At 46.4% G+C, this 22,299-nt stretch overlaps 8 protein-coding genes across 8 annotated transcripts; 4 read left to right on the top strand and 4 right to left on the bottom strand.

The window, feature by feature from the left end:
- Positions 1-218: 218 nt before the first annotated feature.
- On the top strand, positions 219-1,888 carry F5147DRAFT_703204 (uncharacterized protein). Its single transcript, XM_041437841.1, has 2 exons — positions 219-635; positions 1,747-1,888. Exons 1-2 carry the CDS (start codon positions 369-371, stop codon positions 1,768-1,770), a joined length of 291 nt encoding a protein of 96 aa, XP_041291162.1. The 5' UTR covers positions 219-368; the 3' UTR covers positions 1,771-1,888.
- Positions 1,889-2,174: 286 nt separating this feature from the next.
- F5147DRAFT_654285 (uncharacterized protein) lies at positions 2,175-6,439 on the bottom strand (the record flags this gene model as incomplete). Its single annotated transcript, XM_041433857.1, has 15 exons — positions 2,175-2,251; positions 2,385-2,466; positions 2,566-2,591; positions 2,808-2,943; positions 2,975-3,110; positions 3,494-3,563; positions 3,736-4,688; positions 4,756-5,048; positions 5,097-5,126; positions 5,184-5,216; positions 5,470-5,541; positions 5,614-5,740; positions 5,792-5,960; positions 6,019-6,235; positions 6,284-6,439. 15 exons carry the CDS (start codon positions 6,437-6,439, stop codon positions 2,175-2,177), a joined length of 2,577 nt encoding a protein of 858 aa, XP_041291161.1.
- A 123-nt stretch (positions 6,440-6,562) lies between these two features.
- On the top strand, positions 6,563-7,709 carry F5147DRAFT_775430 (uncharacterized protein; the record flags this gene model as incomplete). The annotated part of the gene is made up of 6 exons (XM_041441726.1): positions 6,563-6,571; positions 6,635-6,806; positions 6,876-6,938; positions 6,994-7,260; positions 7,326-7,424; positions 7,504-7,709. 6 exons carry the CDS (start codon positions 6,563-6,565, stop codon positions 7,707-7,709), a joined length of 816 nt encoding a protein of 271 aa, XP_041291160.1.
- A 149-nt stretch (positions 7,710-7,858) lies between these two features.
- On the bottom strand, positions 7,859-9,268 carry F5147DRAFT_762008 (uncharacterized protein; the record flags this gene model as incomplete). Its single annotated transcript, XM_041440560.1, has 5 exons — positions 9,175-9,268; positions 9,022-9,122; positions 8,808-8,987; positions 8,066-8,708; positions 7,859-7,955 (listed from the first exon to the last, which is right to left on the bottom strand). The coding sequence occupies exons 2-5, from the start codon at positions 9,119-9,121 to the stop codon at positions 7,859-7,861; spliced, it is 1,020 nt and encodes a 339-aa protein (XP_041291159.1). The 5' UTR covers position 9,122; positions 9,175-9,268.
- Positions 9,269-10,366: 1,098 nt separating this feature from the next.
- On the bottom strand, positions 10,367-11,054 carry F5147DRAFT_775428 (uncharacterized protein; the record flags this gene model as incomplete). Its single annotated transcript, XM_041441725.1, has 2 exons — positions 10,367-10,696; positions 10,845-11,054. 2 exons carry the CDS (start codon positions 11,052-11,054, stop codon positions 10,367-10,369), a joined length of 540 nt encoding a protein of 179 aa, XP_041291158.1.
- Positions 11,055-12,715: 1,661 nt separating this feature from the next.
- F5147DRAFT_775427 (uncharacterized protein) lies at positions 12,716-15,243 on the top strand (the record flags this gene model as incomplete). The annotated part of the gene is made up of 7 exons (XM_041441724.1): positions 12,716-12,775; positions 12,834-13,336; positions 13,402-13,796; positions 13,872-14,063; positions 14,120-14,263; positions 14,318-14,992; positions 15,059-15,243. The coding sequence occupies 7 exons, from the start codon at positions 12,716-12,718 to the stop codon at positions 15,241-15,243; spliced, it is 2,154 nt and encodes a 717-aa protein (XP_041291157.1).
- Positions 15,244-17,181: 1,938 nt separating this feature from the next.
- F5147DRAFT_806112 (uncharacterized protein) lies at positions 17,182-17,913 on the top strand (the record flags this gene model as incomplete). The annotated part of the gene is given in 3 exon segments (XM_041443365.1): positions 17,182-17,301; positions 17,350-17,659; positions 17,672-17,913. Coding segments are annotated over 3 exon segments (672 nt in total), but the record flags the coding sequence as incomplete, so codon positions are not given.
- A 1,864-nt stretch (positions 17,914-19,777) lies between these two features.
- On the bottom strand, positions 19,778-22,169 carry F5147DRAFT_775425 (uncharacterized protein; the record flags this gene model as incomplete). Its single annotated transcript, XM_041441723.1, has 7 exons — positions 19,778-20,137; positions 20,197-20,340; positions 20,393-20,572; positions 20,627-20,947; positions 21,000-21,257; positions 21,312-21,633; positions 21,721-22,169. The coding sequence occupies 7 exons, from the start codon at positions 22,167-22,169 to the stop codon at positions 19,778-19,780; spliced, it is 2,034 nt and encodes a 677-aa protein (XP_041291155.1).
- Between the last annotated feature and the right edge of the window lie 130 nt (positions 22,170-22,299).

Raw genomic sequence — 22,299 nt, 5'->3', positions numbered from 1 at the left:
GTTCAAGTGATAGTAATGGAACGTGGTTGGTACAAGCACTAGTGAAACTCAGTTCATCACACTCAGTGTGACAGGCACGAGCTGAGTGACGCACAAGATTGAAATATTAGGGACGCTCAAAGTTGGGGGCGCTCAGGTCGCCCACGCCTACCGCTCACGTCTATGACCCCTTTGGTCCTACGGTCTCCTACCTAAAACGTAGTTTACACATTACTTAATATTGGGTGACTTCCCGTGGGCTAAATAATCTGGATTATCATAAACCGGAGCTCGAAAACAAATTTGAAAATGAGTCTGTAGGATAATCTGTAAAAAATACTAAACTGCAGACCAATAGATAATCCGGAATATTGACTGCATCCACCACTATGGATTCAGATGACTTGATAATTCAATCTCTAAAGAACGGAGCAGAGTTGCAACAGCAAGAAGATGACGACAAAGAAGCTGCGCTGGCTATTGCTGCCACCATTCTAGTTGGTGTTGAGCTCGCGCGCCAAGATCATATCGAAAATCGGCAGCCACGACGTCTATATCTCTGCCGTCCGCAGCTCCTTCCAAACCCACGGAAAGATACCCCATGGCAGGTCCTGTTTGCCACCCAGAACAATTGTGCATTTATCACAACAATGGGGCTTGGTGTCGAGACATTTAGCTCCATCCTCACTTCAGGCTAGGGCGTGACATGGGTGAGGGTTACCCGGGTACCCACCCGGGTGCCACCCATGGATGGAACGTGGGTCGGGTGATATGGGTGGTGGGTGGTACGGGTGGCTCACCCGCACGGGTATGGGTCGGAGGGCTTGCTAAAGTTGGGTATCCACGGGTACCCACGGGTGGTCTAGTACCCCAATGAGAGGTATGAACCGGTGCCAAGTGACAAATTAGTTTCAGATGAATATTGTACCCTCCCTACTTGCACTTATCCGATGTCAAAATCAAGCTCGCTGAGGTACTATAACCGTGGTATGAAGGTTCTGAACAGGTACTAAGCAGTGCTGTATGACCATAAACTATTTTCAGACGGATTTTAATTTTTAGTCCTTATCCGAGTCAGAGCCTGTCAACATGATGCCAACCGACATCTATTCGAGATGTTTAAATTCGATGTGTGCTGCCCTGGTGGCCTGGTCCCTCTCTCTGAGTCTCTCGTCATCAGTTAATTAAACCTCAATCCTCCATGTCGAGGAGCAGTTTCAACTCAGCTTCGAGCGCATCTTTGGCACCTAACTCGCCAGCAACAAATACACGCCGTTGCGCGGTCAATAAATGCCCATTCAACTCAGTAGCGGATCCTCTCTATATTGAAAGGGTAAAGCTCTTTCAAGGCACAGGTTGCCATTGGATCTTGGTTCAATACACCCCTTATGCCCGATCTCAGCATCGCTACAAAAATCATGCGAAAGAAAATGGGAAAGGAGAAGGGAGAAGGGAAGGGAAAAGAGGATCCCTCACGCCGCAACACAATTGATGTTGACTCTGATTGATTTTTTACATATATTTCATACATATGTTCTCATATGTACTACAGTACAGTTCTACATAACATATACTAGTTCACCCGCGGGTGACCCATACCACCTGCAGGTCCACCCATGCATCCACCCGCACCCGTGATACTCTTACCCGTACGGGTGCGGGTAGGCCTCTGAAGTTCCATCTACCCGCGGATTGGGTACGGGTGCCACCCAGGTCCACCCATGTTACGCCCTACTTCAGGCTTTGCAAAAAGGTGGTACAACACACCTATTCCAGAATTCAGAGATTTAGCTCTTCACAAAGCATCCAAATCAGTACATGTGAAAACAAGAAAAGTATATGAGGGATGTTTGGAGTGCAGGAACGGTAGTAGTATCGAACGGTGCCAGACAACAGAGTCTGCGCACATATGGCGCGGTATGATTATGTCAGTGGATATCGCTGGTGTAAGTGGTCCTAAAAAGGTAAGTATGGTTTATTCCACGTCAGAATAATCTGTAGGGGGGGGGTACCCCCCCCCTACAGATTTAAGGTTTATTGGGGGGGGGCAGACCCTCGTTGAATTTCAAACGGTGATGAAATGACACCCGGCATCGCGGCACACCTTCCTAATGCGTGAAATGATATTCTATTCAGGATTATTTAGGTCCACGGGAAGTCACCCATTAAATATGTAAAAATAAACACTTAATAGCTCACTCCGAGTCTTTGTGGTCATTGTTATTGTCGTGCTTGGTGATGCGGACGAATGTTGGAGTCACAATTCCCGAGACTGAATGGACAGCCAATGTGATCAGATTGGCCCGAATAGAGCTGCTGGAACTAACAAAGTTCTACTATTGGGGATACTCATTATATATACATTATTTTCGTTTAAGAGTAGCAGTTTCTCAAATTTTAGTTACATTTGCTGTAGTTCTTCCACAAGTTGTTTACCTCTCCGTCAATCCTGCCATTGACCCAAGGGAGGTCAATGCCCTTCTTTGTCTTCAATGTGAGATGTATTATATAATACCGATATGTACAAAACGGGATGGTCATGTGAGCCAAGGGGGGTCATAGGCGTGGGCGGTAGGCGTGGGCGACCTGAGCGCCCCCAACTTTGAGCGTCCCTATTGACAGGCGGGTCACCATCAGACTTCAGCAACTTTATGGGACCAGTGATCAGTGCGTTCCATTTCTATGCATCGGGCTGCGCATTGATCACTAAATAATATTGCAGAGGTCGTCCGGCTTACGACAAAATAATTGGTTTCATCCAGAAAGCCAATGATGCGGGAAGGGATGTTCTTATCGGAGGAACTGGTAAGGCGGATACTTCGACTCACCTGCGACTTTTCTCATGATCCTGCAGGTGATGACTCCAAGGGCTACTTCATACAACCCGTCTATCACAACGAGAAATACACTGGCGCGGTCGTGGGTCAGCAACCCTTTGGGAGCCCCTTCAGTGAATTCACCCGTCTGAGATGGACAGCCGAGGGTGACAATGTACCAATAGAGATGGGCCAGCCCATGTGGGCCCATGGCAATAATTGTACCATGCAAGACGAGTGGGCCAGTGGTGGTGTGTACCTGATGCAACCGGATGGGCCGGTGGTATATAGTATAGATGGTAGTATAGGAATGTACTATATAATAGATTATGAATAGTAGTGAATCTAGTGTGCTATGGAGACGAGTGGGCCAGTAGCTGAGGTGCAATAGAGATGGGTGGGCTGGTAACTGAGGTGCAATAGAGTCGAGTGGGCCGGTAACTGAGGTTCAATAGAGACGGGTGGGCCGGTAGCCAAGGTTCAATGGAGACGGGTGGGCCGTTACCTGAGGTTCAATAGAGACGGGTGGGCCGGTAACTGAGGTTCAATAGAGACGGGTGGGCCGGTAGCTGAGGTGCAATGGAGACGGGTGGGCCGAGGGTTAGGGTACAATGGAGATGAGTGGGCTGAGGGTTAGGGTGCAATGGAAACGAGTGGGCCGAGGGTTAGGGTACAATGGAGGCGAGTGGGCCGCATACCATCCGGTAAATGGACATGTCATCCGGCACATGGACATGTCATCCGGTACAGCAATGTTCCTCTTGTTAACTGAAATGCAGGTTATTCAACTAAACTGTGTGATTATCTGATAAATTGTCTTGCACATTGCAAGAACACGATGTTGACAACATAATGTAGACCACTAGTACGGACAAAAACACTAATGATATATGCTAGTATTATGTCGGCACATCACCGGAAGGCTTGTGAGGATACTTACCGCTCACCGTCCAACGTTGGTGTGATAAAGGTCCATATTGCGTGCGTGGCAAAGGAGCCGAGATGGACTGCCCATCGTCCGGCACATCTGATGGCCCGGTGATGAATGTATGAGCGGTACCAGTGGAAGGTATGGACACCGCTGGCACAATAGGAGGCTGTACCAGTGGTGCACCAACTGGAGGAACAGATGGGCTGGATGCCCTCATTGTGAGTGAAGGTACGATGGTGGAAGTGGATGGCAACCGGTTTTGCCTTGCGACCGGTGAGCCATCTGCAGCTCCTAACATATCACCACCGGTCTGGCCGCCCATCCAATATGCATCCGGAGTGAACACATTGTTAGTCACAGTGCAGGCAAACACACTGATGGATGAGCCAGGGACTGCGATGGCAGGTGGATTGTATGCTGGTGGAGTCGCCGTTGTCGCTTGACCGGACCTCTGCTCCCTCAGATACCTCACAATGCCTCTCACTTCGGCCGTACACTCACTGAGGAGTCCCCGCTGCACACGCGCATCTCGCTCTATCTCATCAACCTGCATGGACATGGCATTGTCAGATGCCTCGGCGAGTTCAATGTGATGCTCCAGGCGATCATGCCGGAGGTCGATTTCCATCCTATCGCATGTGTGAAGTTCCTGCATATCAGTGCGAATTTGGGCCAACATGGCCTCCATCTCCTCATTAGCAAGAGGGTGCTGGGTGGCAGAAGGCGCGACAGGGGAGGGCAGGTTGTAATTCGGAGGCATTGGTGAGAACCGGATATCGTCCTCTGAGGCCATGACCAGTGATGGAGGTGACATGTCATCCTCACCGGGTTCGACCCAGTGATCGTCCGGGAAATCGGCTGCGGATGCCAAAGGCGGCGGTGTCAGTGCAGTACCGCCGGTACCGGTCACTTCCGGAGCGTCATCAACGTTGCTGTGGATATCCTCTTCCTCTTGGATGGGACTAGGATGCCGAATATTTGCATCTACAAGGATGAATGAGAACAGAACAAACACCGGATACAACAGACCTGCCTGTGACTTGAGACTGCCCACTGATCTTCTTCTGTACGGTCGCCCTAGTCTGGGTAGTCTTGGAGTGAGTGGTCACTGGTGCAGCAGCAGTTTTGGTGGTGGTGGTAGTGGGAGTGGTGACAGCGGTGTTGCCTGATCTCGAAAGGTCGGTTCGGATGCACGCCATCTTCCAAATATGGAACAAAGTGCAAGATAAGGTGATCTCGCCTTTCTTTGTCAACCGAACGCTACAATCAACATTCTTCGTCCGGCATCTGTCACAAGGAGGCAGAGGTCCATCAAGGCGGGACTATGAAGAATCAGTATGGTAAAACATGACATTGACCGGAAGACGCACCGGTTGTTGGCCCTTGCCCTTGTCCATGAACTGTATTAGATGAGGTTAGCAGTATATATGACCGGTGAAATGACAAGCAAAACCCACCATTTTTTGTTGCTTGCCCGGCTTAAGAATGGCCTACATCATGATTAATGATGTCCCAGCAAAAATAAAATACACAAGATGAACTTACCTTTTGCTTGCCATGTGTATCATCATCATCATCATCATCATCATCATCATCATCATCATCATCATCATCATCGTCGTTGTCGTTGTCGTTGTCGTCGTCATCGTTGTCGTCGTTGTCGTTGTCGTTGTCTTCTTCTGCTTCTTCCTCCTCCTCCTCCTCCTCCTCCAATTCATCCTCTTCATCATCCTCAATCTCAACCAGCTCACTTGCCTTTGGTGCAGCACCCTTGTGTTTAGGAGGGATGACAGGTTTTCGCGTTAATTTCCGGGGCTGTGAGCCGTGTAAGTGATATTCAGTGAAATTAGACAAAAAACTTGCTGCAACGTCCGGAAGATCATCCACGTCAATGGCCATCTGGACATCCTCATCCCCATCATCTGCCGGTGCCTTCCCCTTTTCCTTGGGCTTCTGAGAGTCAGAGTCGGTATCCGACAACATTACCTTCGACTTCAGGACACGCTTCCGGGGCCTGTTGACCCAACACAGAGGGGGGCTACCACTGAGTTGTCATTTGCACGACTTTGATGGTCCTGCCGGTGCAGTCGCACCGGATGTTGCATTGCAGGGGATGCGAATGCTGAGTGGTGCCAGTGCAGGTGCTGGTGCAGGTTGAGGTGCAGATGCAGGTTGCGGTGCAGGTGCCGGTGGAGGTGCCGGTACCAGTACTGGTGCAGGTGCAGGTGCAGGTTCTGGCGATGGTGTAAACAGGTGTCAGTACAGGTGGGATGATAGCATAAACATATGTACTGGCAGCTGCAGTTGTAACAGGAGGTGCTTGACCCAATGTCTTAGGGTACAAAGGATGCTTCATGCACATGTTTGCATTCATCCCAACCCGATTCCAATCCGGCACTTCCACCAATTGAGTGGTGCGCCTCTGAGCCAGAAAAATCTCAGCTGCCAGTGACAGCAGGGTAGGGGGAACGTAGGTGGCCACCCTCCCATGGGAATGAATGGCCTCATTCTGTGACGCTAGTATCAATTCAGGAAACAAACAGGACGTCAAACATACCACTTCGCGAGCAATCGTCCGGCTCAATTCCATTTTCTCCTCCTGCGATCGAGACCGGAGAACCTGTTGAACCATGTCGTTGAGCCTGGCGACAAGAGCGATGAGAGCCTGGTTGGCAGCATCAGTGGCAGAAGCAGAAATGGATTTGGAAGACATGTTGGTTAGACAATGGGAGTTGCAGCTGAGCTATGAGAGAGTGGAAGGAAAGACACCCAGAAGCGACCTGTACAAAAGACTTGTAAAACTTATCAACCACCGGAGGTTCGGGCTGACACGGACATGTCCGAGGTCATTGTTCACATCATCATTATCTATTTTTAGCTTCGAATTCTATTGTTGACATGTCACCAGCATTCAATTGTTGCTGGCCAAACCCTGAGCAGCCAGTCACAGGCTGCAATCGAACACATCTATTCTTCTGGTGATCGGATGAAGAACGACAAACCATTCAAGAAAAGAAAGCAAAGAAAGCCATCCTCGGCGATTGTTCGGCATAATTTATGTTTTCCCAGTGAGGATGAAGGTGAGAAACCATCGCCTCAAAGAATATACTGGTTGACATTATCCGGCATACTAGTATTTCATATATTAGAGCCGGGACATGAGGAGCGCACTTACAACAACCCTTTCATGGATTGTTCAAGCATGGCCGAATGTGAGTTTTCTCTCATTCTGAGCTATCGCGCGGACCGTTAACATTTGTGTAGCAGACCTAGATGTCCTGTCAGTTCATGACCGGTGGAAGGATTGTCAAAGATTGAAGACAATGGACCAGCAGACGGCAGACAACTTCCAGCCCTTAGACTTGGGATTTTCATTGGCTGATAATGACTCGATGTCCGACATGCATGCTCAACAAGGGTCTGACATCTTGGATATGCAATTTCCCACCTTGGATGATCATGACCAGTCAGATGGTGAGACATTGGACCTAGGATTTCCTCCTCTAGACGTCAGTGATCCCTCCAGCAACACAGGTATGTCGCTGCACTATATATCTTATCAATTGACTTGTTGATGTGTGTACATGATATTGAACTAGAATACGGCACTTTGGAGATGGGTTTCGACACATATCCGGTAGATGATGTTCCAGACATAGGGAACAATATTCAACCGGCAGAAAACCCTTTAGAGATGGGTTTTGAAATGGATCCGGTGCATAATATTCTAAGTTTTCATTGATTTCAGATATAACGCTGTTCATGATTTGAATTCAGTCGGTGTCAGTCAACCGGATCCCATCGGATTTGTCATTCAGAGGGCTGTTGGTGATTTGCAGATGGCGATGCACCGGTTGGAGATTGACAGGGCTGGCATTGCAATGTTGCCGGACGAAACCTTTGCGAGACAGCGAGTTCTTGAGTGCATTGAAGAGTTATTGCTGGCATGTCGACTGATATCGATAGCTCAACTTTCAACGTGATGTATATATCTGGTCAAACATTATCTACACCTGTCTATAGAATACTTGTGTGCATCAAGCCAAATAATTACATTTGCATGTAGTGAGCTTTATAAGACGCCTTCGCAGTCCTACCAGAGTGCTTTGGCTCTGGATTGGTAATCTGGGTATCATGTTCTTTGGTTTTCCTGCCGGTGGCCTTTGCTGGGAAAGGTGGGGTCAGTTTGGGCACCAGTGCCCTCTTGTTTTGCGTCTTGGCCTGGACACCTGATGTAGGACCATATGTACGACTTTTAGACAAATGGTGCGAAGGCACAGGATTACCAAGATGATTTCTGGTTGATCGAGCAGAACCAGTACCGGTGTTGTCTTCTGACCTTCCATTGCCCCCACCAGTGAGCTTGGATTTCTTGACCGGTGGTCGAGAATCTTCCTCTGAATTAGATTGAACCGGACCAACCCTACCATGCTTCTTGGTTGATTTGGACTTTGAAGGTGGCGATGGGACCGGCATGGAATTCTTGACCGGTGGTCGAGGATGCGACTCAAATTGAACCAGACTGGCCCTGCCCTGCTTTTTGGCCGGTTTGGACTTTGAAGGAGGCGATTGGACAACGTCTTCCTCGTCTCCTTCCTTGTCTTCCTTGTCTTCCTTGTCATCCTTGTCTTCCTGGTCCTCATCACTTGTATCCTGTTCCACTCTCCTCCTGAGCTTTCCGGTTGACTTTTTAACTGGAACCCTGGGTCCGGTGTCTGAATCCTTGCTGGAGGTTGTATCCACCGGTTCTTTCATTGTCTTATCGTCACCTTCCCAGGCTTTGAATTCAAAGGTTGGGCGAATTTTATCCTTCTGTCTCTGACGCCAAAACACTAACAGCCGGTCAGCTTCAGCCAACCGGATCTTTGACGGATCATCCATCTTCATGCCGGTAGGTAAATACTTGGCCAAAATGAAATCACCTGGAGCCTTCCTCACTGAGGCCCAAGGAACAGATGCCTTTGATTGTTGGCTACACAACCCTGAAAAATAGCTTGTTGGTCTATCAACTCTCCAGATGCATTATTTGTGAAACTGACTGTAGTGTTTGGTGAGGAATGTTCAGATAAGACACTTTTTACTCTCTAGGCTGAGGTCTTCAACGTCCGGTATGACCGGAAGCCCATAGGTATCAACCTCCAAAGGATAATCGTCCTTCTTTCCCCCTTTCTTTCTGCTCTTCTTCACCTCCCCCTCATTGTTGTCGTCATCATTATTCAGGTCAACTTCTGGTATCGCCCCCAAGTGTGATAAGTACTTGACTGAATGACACAAGATTTTAAAAAAGAAGCTCACCGAACTCTTCTCCAGCATAGGCATTCCACTCTGATAACATGGGCTTCCAGTCCTTTGTATCGGTAAAACTGTTGCCCTCTAAATTTTCATTGAAGTCCATTCTTCCAACCGGATCAGTATATCTTTACCGGTTGAGTGTGAAGTGGAACTCACCCATTGATCCGGTGTCATGCATGGTATGTGATTCATACCATGTCAGTTATATATAGAGAGTGCTAAGGAAGGTATGAGAGACTGTCTAGCCCTCTATCACTGAGTTACCTCTCTGTTTTTCCTTTGATTCATTGTCTTATATTTTATTTCTCACTTTTCAGACTTGTTTTACCTTGTATTTTTATGAACATGTGACCTTCTGTTTATTTCTCATTGTTTATTTTTATTTGGCCTCTTTCAGCCACAGATTTGTTTGTTAAAGTTTTGTGTCTCTCTATTTATTTCTGACTGTTTATTTTTATTTGGCTTCTTTCAGCCACCAGATTTGTTTGTCAGCACATCATGTGACTGGGAAATAATCTGATTTGTAACAACATTCACATGACTCATCATGTTTTGTCATGATTTGTCATGCTTTGTAAATTCTTTGTAAGATTACACTGTATTTGTAATGTACTTAGTAATAAGCTGATTCATCACCTGGTTTGCAAGCCACATTTTTACCAATCCATCTGATAAATCATGCTTAGTAAGGGGGTTTCCAAAAGGTATAAAAGGACCCCATTTTCTCCATGAAATAACAATCCTCCCACTTGACTCTTGTCTCAAACCGTGTGAGATCACTAAGACATAAAGTGCAGGCCAACATAAGTGCCTTGAGGTAACATCTAAGATATCATTATCTACTCTAAGTTATATACTACCTTACAGGGGTTTGACTATATAACTTTCGTTATCATTATTTTACTCTAGGTTATATATATACCTTACAGGGGTTGACTATATAACTACTGAACAGCTCTCATTCTAAGCTTTATGTGTATATATATACCTTACAGGGGTTGACTATATAACTACTGAACAGCTCTCATTCTAAGCTTTACGTGTATATATAAGACTCTCTCTTTCAACGGAAAGTGAGACACAAATCTAAGGACGACAAAGTTGGAACAGACTTTCATAGGTTGAAACATGACCTACTAGGCTGAAACAAACCTAACAAATTATCCAGAACACAGAACATATTTGTTTGAGATTTCAGGAAGAGGACAGCAAACTAAATCCTCCCAAGAACTCACCACGTTACCTCCCACAAAGTAGAAAAGTCGGAGACCGTGGACTTAAGGACTGGCAAGAAGTCTTCACCGTGTATAATTGTGTTGTCATTATACACAACTTTCATATAAGACCCTTAAGTAACAAGACACCGGACTTCGTCTTCTTCTGTTTTCCATGCTGATAATATGAAAATTCTCATACCGGCCTGCTTCCACAACTTGGTTGCCAGATCCTTCATCATACCGGGTGCTTTCTTCTTTGCAAAGTCCGCCTGGACCGCTGCAGGAGGAGCCTTGTCAGACCATTCGATCACAGTATTCTGAGCTTCCTCTAGCTCCTCTTTAGATAGACTGGCCATGATTGCAGTGAGGGTTGACTGGTATCTTTCAATAAACGTCTTTGATCCTGGCCTTGCTCCAGTCTTTTCGATGATATCCTCCTTGCGCAGTTGTTCTATCACTGACTGGGAAGTCCATTTCTGACCCAACTTGCTCGCTTGTTTTTTTGCGAGTCTTTTCGGGCCTCCGGTTATATAACCAGTCCCGGTACGTCTTGATACATCATGATCAAAGTCATTAATCATGTATAGAATTAGAAGATCGACTGCTCACATATTTCCTTTTCTTCAATAACCGGTCATCCATAGTAGGGGCATGAACCTTGGCCTCTTTTACTACCACCTTCATAATCTTTTTTCTATCCTCAGCAGCTGCTTCCTTCCATTCTTCTAGGTGAGATTTTAAGACCAGCACCTCTTCCTCAGTCAATTTCTTCTGCTTGGTCTTTTTTGGGCTGTCTACTGATGAGTTGGATCGGGGCATCGCAAAGCAGTGGAGGTTTTGGTAGAAGAAAGGATGTACGTGTATCTCACAGTATTAGGTTACATAATGGATGTACGTGACAGCAAACCAAACAAGAGATTGTCTGCCAGCGAGTCAACACTTGTCAATTGGCATGATACCCTCAACATCCCATGTGTTTCTGGTGTATAGAATGTAGAGGGATATGAACAGCTGGTGTCCGGAAACTCAAATGAGAGCCAGTTCATGTCAGTAGAATGGGTTATTTGGTTGGAACCGTTCTCTCGGAGCATGTTTCACAATGCCAGTGCCCTCACTAAAGTTAATCCAATGCATATTACTGCTGAACCCTCTTCATTAACTGAATTACTTGTCTGAGACCAAAGCCCTGTAACGCCTGCTAGAAAGAAGCATTTGAACTTTGAAATGTAACCTCCGGTCAACATAGTGTTTCAACTCAATTGTCATCTAACTTGAACATGAAATCCATGATACTTGGGATAATGACAGGATTACTGTGTTGAATACACGATGCAAATATGGCAACCTCATTGACTCCACCCTTAATATATCCTAAACTGAGATGACATTCAATGACTAACAAGGGAAAATGTGGTAATCCCGCCGGTTGAAATCTCCCGGAGTCTGGGATTGATGGAAGGCACTGCAGTGAAGTCATGTGCCTACCAGTCGTCAAGTTTAAAGCACACTCCCTGATCTAACAATCCTTTCCGGTGGTAGCATTAATATGGCAAAGACCAAACAAAAGGGAATCACATACACCCCTCCTACGAAGAAACGATTGCCTCAGCTGTATAAGCTCAAGGAGAAAACTACGACAAGAGGATCCAGGTCATCTTGGGTGAAAGATTCATGGTCTCCGAAAACAAAGTCAGCAACATCATCCCCGACAAAATCTCCCTCAAAGCATCAATCTGGGTCCTCTCACATGCTCTATGAAGGTGCCGACTTTGACTTTGACCAAGGTTATATTCCCCAGCCTAAATTACCGAAATCTCTGGCAAGCAGCAGTCATCTTCATTTCCACAGTCCGGATCTGACCAGATCATGCAGAGCCAAAATGCATATCTCCGGCAATGGAAGTGCAAGTTCAAGGACTATATGAACTCACTTATGGTCAGAGAAGCCCCTCCAATAGACCGATTTTGCTCAATCTGCAAAAAGGATGGGGTGTATAAATGCCATGGCTGTTTCAATGAGCCACTCTTTTGCACAGACTGCTGCAGAATTCAGCATCAAAGACATCCATTCCATCGCATCAGTCAATGGACTGGAACATTTTTTGAAGAAACTTCACTCATTAAAGTCGGCCTACACATTCACCTTGCACATGGCGGCACTCTATGTCCCAGCAGCACAGATTACTCATCAGACTTCTTTGAATGGTCAGATACCAATGACAATATAGATGACGATTATCCGGAGGGACCTTTCATTCAACCGGTCAGAGACCCGGATAATCCGGCCATAACTGTAATAGACAAGTCTGGTGTTCACTCCCTTTCCATATGGTATTGCCACTGCACTGGTGCTCTCAGCCGAGACATGCAGCTCTTTCAAGCAGGCTTGTTCCCAGCATCTTTCACCAGACCAAAACTGCATTCACATTCTCTGTCTTGGACAACTTTCTGTTAGACAATCTTGAGTGCAGTACATCCGCCATGAATTACTACAGCAAAATTCGCAGACTGACCTCCAGCATCTTTCCACTGATGGTTCCGGTGAGCTGAGTTTCATTTTGTAGTCGACCATCCGGTAATTAAAGAATGATACCCATAGGATCGCTACAGAGAGCTAATGAGAACTGCCAGGCAGTGGAGACAATGCAAGCTTTACAAGTGGCATGGGTTTGCCCACAAAGATGACCAGCCAAAGGCTGGTGATCTCGCCCTATTTTGCCCCGCATGTCCGCAACCAGGTATCAACTTGGACCGGTCCACCGGAACAGTCGCCCAGCCAGACAATACACCTTCCTGGCTTATGACTAGGTATTTGGTCATGGATGGTAATTTCAAAGCTGAGCACATGCATCCAGTGAATCCATCCGATGAAGTGTCATTGATGGATGGTCTAGCATTCATGGTCTCCAATGAAAGATACAAGAGTCATTTGTCCATTGCCAAAGACCATGTCCAAAGGTCAGATTGCAATAATCACCGGGCGGTCAATCAAGCAAACGCCTCCAGGCAAAGGCTGGAAGCCACCAGTATAGGAGCATGTGCATGTGCACGGCATGGATGTTTTGTCCCACATTCCATGGTCGACTTTCAGAAAGGCGAAAGGTTAGTACATATTGCATCCGGTCACATCAATGGCTGGTCTTACAGCTCTTACCCGGCATAACCAGGCAGATGAACATGGACTATGCCTTAAGTCAAGCGCTCAACTATAGGACTGATGGAATCTCTCGCGCCATAACTTTCTATGACATAAATTGTCAGTATAACAAGTATTTGAAGGACTGGATCACTTCCAGTATATATCTTTCCATCCCCATTGGTATGGATATCATTCCTGGAATTGGTTTGTGGCATGTACATGGACATCAAGATAGCTGCTATGTTCGGTATGCATCAAATTTTATCTATGGGACTGGCAGGATAGATGGAGAGATCATGGAGACCCTCTGGGCACCTTTGAACATAATCTCCCCTTCAGCCAGGGACATGGGAACTCCGCATCGGAAGGAGGTATTGGATTATCAAATGAATGACTGTAACTTCATGAAAATGATTCGCATAAGTAAGTCACCTACCTCCAGATGTTCAAATATTGTCTGGTCTCATACAATGCATTTCTGGCTGGATGACCCTGTAGCAAAGTTTCTTTGCAGAAAGTTGAAAGAGGCCATCAAGGGTGCTGCGGAGAGCAAACTTGCATTCCAAAATCTCAGTGAGACAGCCCACCCTGACATTGTCATTCTTTGGGAGGTAGAAGAGGCAATAGCTCATGCGAGCAGAGCGGAGGATCCTACAGCTATGGACATTTATGAGGTCCGGTTGGAAAAGGGTAAGTGTTAACTTCTACCGGTCGTCCGGCAGGTCTGATCACCGGTACATGGGCAGCTCCCACAAGAAAACAGCAGGAGTTGCGCCTGCTGCAGGCTCAAAATCACCCTGAACATCCAGTTAATAACTCGCCCGGTCGACAAGGAGCTGCGACTTGGCTCGCCACCGGTCTCACCATAGAGGAATCCCAAATCTCTCTTTGTAGGGATGTGAAAAGGTTAGAGAAGTATCCCACAGATATTTAATTATTGAAAGTGGCTCGATGCCGGGACAAGCTTTATGCTCACATCACAAGCTTTCTTGAAATGGCACCTACTTATCTTGGAGTTGAAGTCGATGTCAATGACCCGGATTTTCTGGTCAATATTGTTGGCAATTCACTCCATGATGATTGTGAAGATTACTCCGATCTCGATGACAATGACAATGCTGATCCAGATATAAACGATGCTTCCATATTTCAACCGGAGCTCACTGTCATACCCCTGCCATCCAACATTGGTCAGGTCAAGTGCAAGGAGTTAGGCCTTACCGATCTCATGAATGAAGAAATAACCCTCCATGAAGGCCAGGCCAATGACACACTCCATGCCATTCGAGTTCATTTGGGAGATAAAGCTGTTATATTCTGCAATACTGTCCGGTCAGCCAAGTCACAGGCTTCATCTACCAGGGCATGGACTCAAGTTCGCTTGGTGGAAACAGCGGTGAATCTCAATGCCAGTATATATTCAAGATGCCGGTCGCAACTGGCCAAACTCCCTGATCATGACCTGTTGAAGAAATACCTGCCTTTGAAGAAAGAAGACTTGAAAGCAAGCTCTGCAGTGGCCGATCCAAATGCATGTGGTCAGAGGGACACTACTCTTCCATGGTTCAGGTCCTTGGATGTTCAGGGCGACACATCAGGAAACGACTGGATGACGGAATGTGAGTCTGTTGCATCTGGTAATATTTGGTCATCCGGTCGTCCGGTCTCATATGTTCTAATAATAGTTTACCGGGTCAATTGGCTCCGGACAAAAGCACTGTGCAATCGCTGGAACGAGGAGGTTATTCTCGTAAAACATGAAATGAAGTGGTCTATCAATTTCTTTAACCACAAAGCCAAGGAATGGCTTGGTCACATGGCCAACGCTACTTCTGCAGGGCTCACCAGACATACATGTTATGCAGCATGACAGTCTCACATATATCACCAACTAGCAGCACATGCGGAAGATTCTTTTGGGAAACTGATGGCTCAGCCAGAAGTACCGGTTGTATAATGGTACCGGTTGAATAATGGTACCGGTTGGGATGGTACATGGTACCAGTTGTATAGTGGTACCAGATGGGATGGTTCATGGTACCGGTTGTATAATGGTACCGGTTGAGATAGTTCACGGTACCAGTTGGGATTATGTATATTTCGTAATATCAGTTAGGTAATATGAAATTATGTTGGGAACATGTAAATAATCCTAGTGTGTTGGTCGCATTACAGCCTTACATTCCTCTCCATGAACAATACTACAACTCTCATCCCCTCTGACCAAGTCATCATCGCCACCAAGGGCAATCATATCACCGCTGGAGATATCTCTCGCGCCCTATTCTATGCCAATTCTTGGCTGTTGGCCATGCGCCTGCATGTTGATAAAAGCCACTGCCATCCCTGGCTATGCAGATGCATTCTACTCCTTGATGAAATGGGAGATGGAGGTATGTTGCCAGTCATGCTGATATTCCCTTGCCCTCATCTTTTCCCCTGTCATGTAGACATTTGTAACACCTTTCATCAATATATCTTTTGTCACCCGGTTGTCCGCTGTCATTCCCCAACTGCTCAAGGATGTCCTGGTGATCATGACTGCACACAAATTGGTGGACCGGCGGCCGGATGTCAATGTTATTCTGCAGGATATCAAGGCATTGTGCCTATCTGTGGATTCCAACAAATGGGATGACTATGATATTGCTCATATGCCAGACTACTTCAATGACTGGTGGAAGGAATCGCTTGCTTGTTGCCAGGTGTCAGATATGGTGCCCAAGTCATCCATCCAAGATGTGATGGATTTGGTTGAATGGCACTTTTCACAACTTGTGAGTCCATGAGATTTTGTTATTTAGTCTACAACATATGCTGATAACATCCATAATAGCTGGATTGTGTCAGGACCGGCCTGCTCCCATATATGCTCAAGGGGCCGGATGCTCTGCCAGATACATCTTCGGTGCAGTGCCACCAGACACCAATCGGTAGAGAGTTGCTGGGTATCTTACAGGGACGCATGATGAATTTCAGAAGTGCAAGTGATCGGTTGGCCGGGTTAGTTGGGCCAATTGATGAAATCACAAGGGCTGTGACATCCTCACAGGCACTCATTGACTGGTTAAATACAGATGACAGTGTGTCCAGGTTACATTAAAGTACAACTTGATATCTGCCAGTATCCGGTCAATATGTTATACTGTCATACAATCAGGCCGTGTGAATGTGAAGCCATTTTCTCCAATTGCCATGTGGCCGGATATGATTCAACAGCGGTGCTTTCCCATCACTCAATTGTTTTTGCAAGACATGGTTGCAACCCCACTAGACTGGGCCTTGTACCAGACCTACCTTGCCAGTGAATTGGTGCAAGAGATTTTCATGTCTACACTTCTTCAACGACTGGTTAAGGACATGGACCTTGGTCTCTTGGATATTGACACTTGCATTGCCTTAGAGCGGCTCGCTAACGTGATGGCCACTGCTTACTCCAATGCTGGTAGGTTTCCGGCCCATCGTCCTGCTGCTGTCAACTTACCTACAGACAGTTCATCTTGAAATAGATATGGTTAGATACAATGATGCCCTGGACAAAGACGAATCCGGTCGAAGTGGGAAACGAGAGGAGATTCTTTTCAACAGATTCCCCCCTGACAAGGAGCATTTCTTGGCAACACCATCTGTCGTCGTGGATGCCGGAGGTAGAATCATTGTTTGGTATTTGCCTGGAGTACTGACAGCTATGATAATGGTCGGTCTTCTGTCTATTTCCGTTTTTCACTTTACCTCAGCCAGATGTATATCACAGAAAGATATGCATGGTGCAACACATTCCATGAGTGGTTTATTGAAACATAGCATCACAACAGCTAAGACCGCTCAATGGAGGACCCATCGGTCTCACTTCCATCCAAGTCCAGATGGGATAATCACCCCCGGTTGCATTAATATTTCCCCTGCATGGTTTCAGCAAGGACGAGAGGTACGTCCGGTCCACATGCATTGAAATCACCGGTTTGACGTATGGTAGAAACATGGTTTCCCGAATCTTGACCCGGAAGATGGTTTCTCACCAGAGGTATCCGCTGCACTGAAAGGTGATGCCAGTCGCAACATTACAACATCCCTTCAAAGGTCCGGTATCATCATCTCTGCTGCACTTCGAGTCATGCACCCTGATCTGTATTGGGCCGGAATGGCAACTCAAGTCAGGCTTGGTGAATGGGCTGCCAAATATGAATTGGATGAGATGAGCCATCATCTACGACACTGGACATCCGTTTTCAATGTGGTGTCAGTAATATGCAATCGCCGGATGCCCCCTCATAGAGATCCGAAATGTTGACCGGCAGCATTTGATATCATGACGACCGCTGGTATTTATCAGCCGGTCATCATGGATTTTATGAACCTTGGGATCAAATTTTTATATGACTCTGGCTCAATGTTGGCATCATCATGTCGACTGGTGAGACATTACATGAATGTGGAAGAAGGCAACCGGATGGTCACTGCATGGTACATGCGAGACAGCATTCACAACTTTGTTGGAACTCCGAGCACAGAGTATTCAAAGTATAGCAATATACAATGCAGTGACCCGGTTGAGAAGGAATGGTCAACAGACATGTAAATATTTAGCAAATGACTCCATGTATTGATTCAAATATATATTTCCTGTAAATCTTGTTTGACAGGTCTGGTGAATCACAGATATTCCAGTGTTGTTCTGGGACATATCATTCATTAGATGCACTGATTTGTATCCTAGGTTACCATATGGAGGGGGTTTCTGCATGGACTGTGTAGGTATTCTAGACGTACCGGATGTGTATCCTAGGTGTATCAGAAGTGTATCTTGGACGTACCAGATGTGTATCCTAGAGATACCGGACGTATATCCTAGACGTACCGGATTGGTACTGTACCAGTTGGTATACGCTGTATGCACCGGATGGTGTATTGTGACCCAGCTTGTCTGTTGCACCCAATCCCTCGGCCCACTCGTCTCCATTGAACCCAATCCCTCAGCCCATTCGTCTCCATTGCACCCTAACCCTCGGCCCACCCGTTTCTATTGCGCCTCAGTTACTGGCCCACCCGTCTCTATTGCGCCTTAGTTACCGGCCCACCCGTCTCTATTGAACCTCAGTTACTGGCCCACCCATCCCCATTGCACCTCATCTACCAGCCCATCTGTCTCTATTGCACCTTGGTTCCTGGCCCACCTGTTTCTATTGCGCCTCAGTTACCGGCCCACCCGTCTCTATTGAACCTCAGTTACTGGCCCACCCGTCTCTATTGAACCTCAGTTACTGGCCCACCCGTTGTTACGGTTCATAGGCTTACCCTTCACCTCTTCACCATTTCACATCTTCACTTGTCACCATTTCACCTTTCACTTATTCACAGAACATTCTACCTAATTCCCTTGTGCCCTTCATCCCATTGGACGATCACCATTCAGACTCCCCTTGTATATTGGAGCTCCGCTTCAACACTACGTATATAGTAGCCAGTATTTACCATGTATAGTTTCTCTAACTTGACCTTAGCAATCTACCTTGTAAACCTACGGCTAGTAGTAAAGGAGGTTCATTGTTAATTGTAACACCCATCTCTATTGAACCTCAGGTAATGGCCCACCTGTCTCCATTGCACCTCATCTACCGGCCCACCCATCTCTATTGAGCCTCAGGTACCAGCCCACCCGTCTCTATTGAACCTCATCTACCGGCTCACCTGTCTCCAGTGCACCTCATCTACCAGCCCACTCGTCTCAATTGCACCTCAGTTACCGGCCCACCCGTCTCTATTGTACCTCAGTTACCGGCCCACCCATCTATATTGCACCTAAGCTACCAGCCAACTCGTCTCCATCATGCCCATTTCCTTGGCCCACTCCATCAGGAAAACTGCATATTACTTAATGTTCCCTTAAATGAGGCCAGAGTCGCCGAAAGTGTGAAAAAGTCCAATTCAAGTCCAGAACCAGTAAGAACACTGCACTTAAAAAAATTAGATCCATTTTCTTATGTTTGAGCTTAAATTTGTCTTAACGTGCTTTGCAAAACAAATGTCAAAATTGTCCAACTTGAAACCGCTCGTAAGTGCGTAACAAGACACGAGTAAGTATGAAGTCAGAAACAAGTCAAAAACATGCCAAGCAGAATGAAAAGTGTGGTAGCAGTGAAAACAAGTAGCAGGCTCAACTGAGACGATTAACGAGATGAGAGAAAATAACACAAAAGCATGCAGCACTGGAATGATCAACGAGATGGGAGAAAATAGCACAGAAGCATGCAGCAATGATATCAAATCATCATAAGCTTGCGAGAATGCAACCAAATGGGCGAGAAATGTAAGTGCACCGGTGAACATCCAGGAAACAGTGATCTGGAAATCAGGATGATGAGTGAATGACAACAGTTAATGCATGCAGTGAAGTGAACTTACCTTTAGCGGAAGGCAAGTAAATTGACATATTCCTCATCAATCTCTTCCTCAGGCTCGTCAGCTCCCTTGGACCGTCCTCCACGAGAGGAAGCTTTCATGTATTGCTGTGCTTGCTGAACAATGCCCTGCATGGCTGTAGAGGGAACGTTCTTAATCGCTTGCAAGAGCATGCACGTATCGTAACCCCAAAGCGGCTCAGAAAAGCTCTCATTCTCCCCAATAACAGCTTCCCAGATGTCTCCATTGACAGCCAATGCCTTACCCTTGCATATAGTAGTAGCCTTCTTCTTTCCCTTCCCAGTAGCCGTCGTGATAGTGAAACTCATTGCTCCTACCGAAAGGAGGTACAGAGCGCGTTTTACCTGTCAAAAATTTAAGATGAGTAAGAAAAAGTGGAACATAGTAAATGTAGGATAGTTACCGCCCCTGCCGCCAAAGCAAGTGATGCCCGCATAATGTCGTTTTCACTGTTGAGTGCTGGAACTTCCACCCGGCCTTGGGTATAGTTGAGATGTGCAGCAAACGTCTGCAACACAAATGTAGACTGCCACATCCCCGTCCATGCCTAAATGATAGAACTGTGTTAGCATGAGGTGATGTAAAAAAACAACACAAACCTCTGGATCATCAGAACTAATGTCTGAGAAAAGGAAACGGTTATCTTCAAGCCAGAACTTGGCAAAGTCGATGTGCTCTTGGTCAGTTTCATAAGTAGAATCAGAAGCCATGAGACTTGTAATGATCATGACAGCAGCAGATCCAAACCCTCCACGCCATTCACTGAGGCATTGTTTAGCCTACCATTTGTCAAGTAAGTGTTGGCTTGTAAATTGAAGATACTGTCAATGTACCACATGATAGACGGCACCACCAAGGACGATCTTGTAGTTCTTCAGTGATGGATTGTCTGCATAAACGATGTTCCACATCTTTGTCAGAATCAGGATGAGTGTGTCATCCTCGATCAACCAAGGGTGGACATTCTCGCCACCTGCTGCATGTGCTACTGTAGGGATGAAAACTCCGCGCCATAAATTTCTGTCCAAGCAACCAGGAGGAAGGTCACTGTTCTTGTATTTTGCCTTTGAGGGCTCTCCAACTGCCACCTCACTTTCTGCCTCTCGTTTGATACGCTTGGACGGAGGAGCATTATCCACGATTTCCACGCTGGCCTTGAATATGAATTTGTATCAGTGAAGTCTTATATAAGTTGATGCGACTTACTGATGCTGTGACTCGCTTATTCCCACCCATGTTCCTCATGGCAGCGCTAGCACCATGGTGTTCGACACCAGAATCATCATCATCATTGTCTACAAATACAATAGCATCTTCCTGGCCCTCCAAGTCCACGGCGATGTCCTTTGGTTCAGATCGGGTAATATGGGGACGGGTGTTACCCGATCCATATTGAAGGAGTCTTAATTGCGAAGGAACTGGTGGTGTTAGAGGTTGGGGAATATCTTGGACTTCAATCACGTCCTAAATAAATATCAATATTTAAAGAAATTTGAAACTATACAAAAACTTAGCTACCATCAATTTCTGATTGCGCATCGTTTTACCCATGTTTGCAAGGGTATACGCCACCAAGCGCTCGGGTCCATCAGCTTCATCTGGTGTGCGCTCTTCAGCTTCAACATCATCGTTAAACATGGAGCCCTCAGGTGTTGCAGGAGGAGCTGTAGCAGTAGTGGTTGCATTGGTTGTTGCATGAGTGACTCGAGAGAGTGCAGATCCTGTCGGATGAGAAAGAGAAGAGGCACTTTCTAAGTGCAATGGCACCTTGAATCCAGACTCGAGCTTCGTATTGACTCGTTGAGCCCAACCTGAAACCACAGCTATTTTTTTGATGTCGCTAGTAAATTCATGGAGCAGATTCCAATAGAATAACGTCGTTTCAGTCAGTAAAAGCATGGTGAACAGTTAAAAAAAAAGCACCCACGTCAGCTTGTTTCCATTCCCAGTGGCGTCTGATGCACGTGGATGGGATGGCTGCATGGCAATTCGGACTGCATTAACAGCATCGCGGTGATCAGTCCTCTGGATACGTTTTCTCCGTCCAAGAACTTGAGAGTCATTATCTTTATCATCATCATCATCTGCAACAGCCTGAGCGTGAGAGGAAGATGCTGTTGTCGTAGCACCTTTCCCAACTAGGCACGGTCGTGGCTTCTTTGTTGAGACTGTGTTCTTCTGCTGGATGGCAGCTTTCTTCTGAGCAGCAGCCACTTGAGTAATGGCTTGTCTTGTCTTCTCATCTTGTTCGTCTCGTTCCTTCTCTGCGCGCGCCTTATCCTCTTTGAGCTGAGCTGTAGTGCACCTCTTCTGCTTGGCATCTAGAACCACCTGAGCAGGCCTCTTCGATGCATTGGTTGGACATGTGTGAACCATGACCAGCAAGACTCAAACAAGGTGGATGTGAAGATGTGGCAATGAGGTCAACTCGCTGAAGCTTAGAGTTGTTGAAGGTTATTTTACGTGTACATTTTGTTTTCGCTACACACTATTACAACTCAATCCC

The sequence above is a fragment of the Suillus discolor genome, assembly GCF_016758755.1.
Source record: "Suillus discolor strain FC423 chromosome Unknown F5147scaffold_39, whole genome shotgun sequence".
NCBI classification, from domain to species: domain Eukaryota; kingdom Fungi; phylum Basidiomycota; class Agaricomycetes; order Boletales; family Suillaceae; genus Suillus; species Suillus discolor.
The sequence above is the reverse complement of the archived record's forward strand: the minus strand, read 5'-3'. Positions and strand labels throughout refer to the sequence as shown.

Bases quoted from the DNA above. Each gene is read 5' to 3' on its own strand.
- F5147DRAFT_703204 (XM_041437841.1), top strand. From the start codon at position 369: ATGGATTCAGATGACTTGATAATTCAATCTCTAAAGAACGGAGCAGAG. The intron at 636-1,746 runs CTTGGTGTCGAG...GGTACAACACAC, and splicing joins CATTTATCACAACAATGGGG to CTATTCCAGAATTCAGAGAT.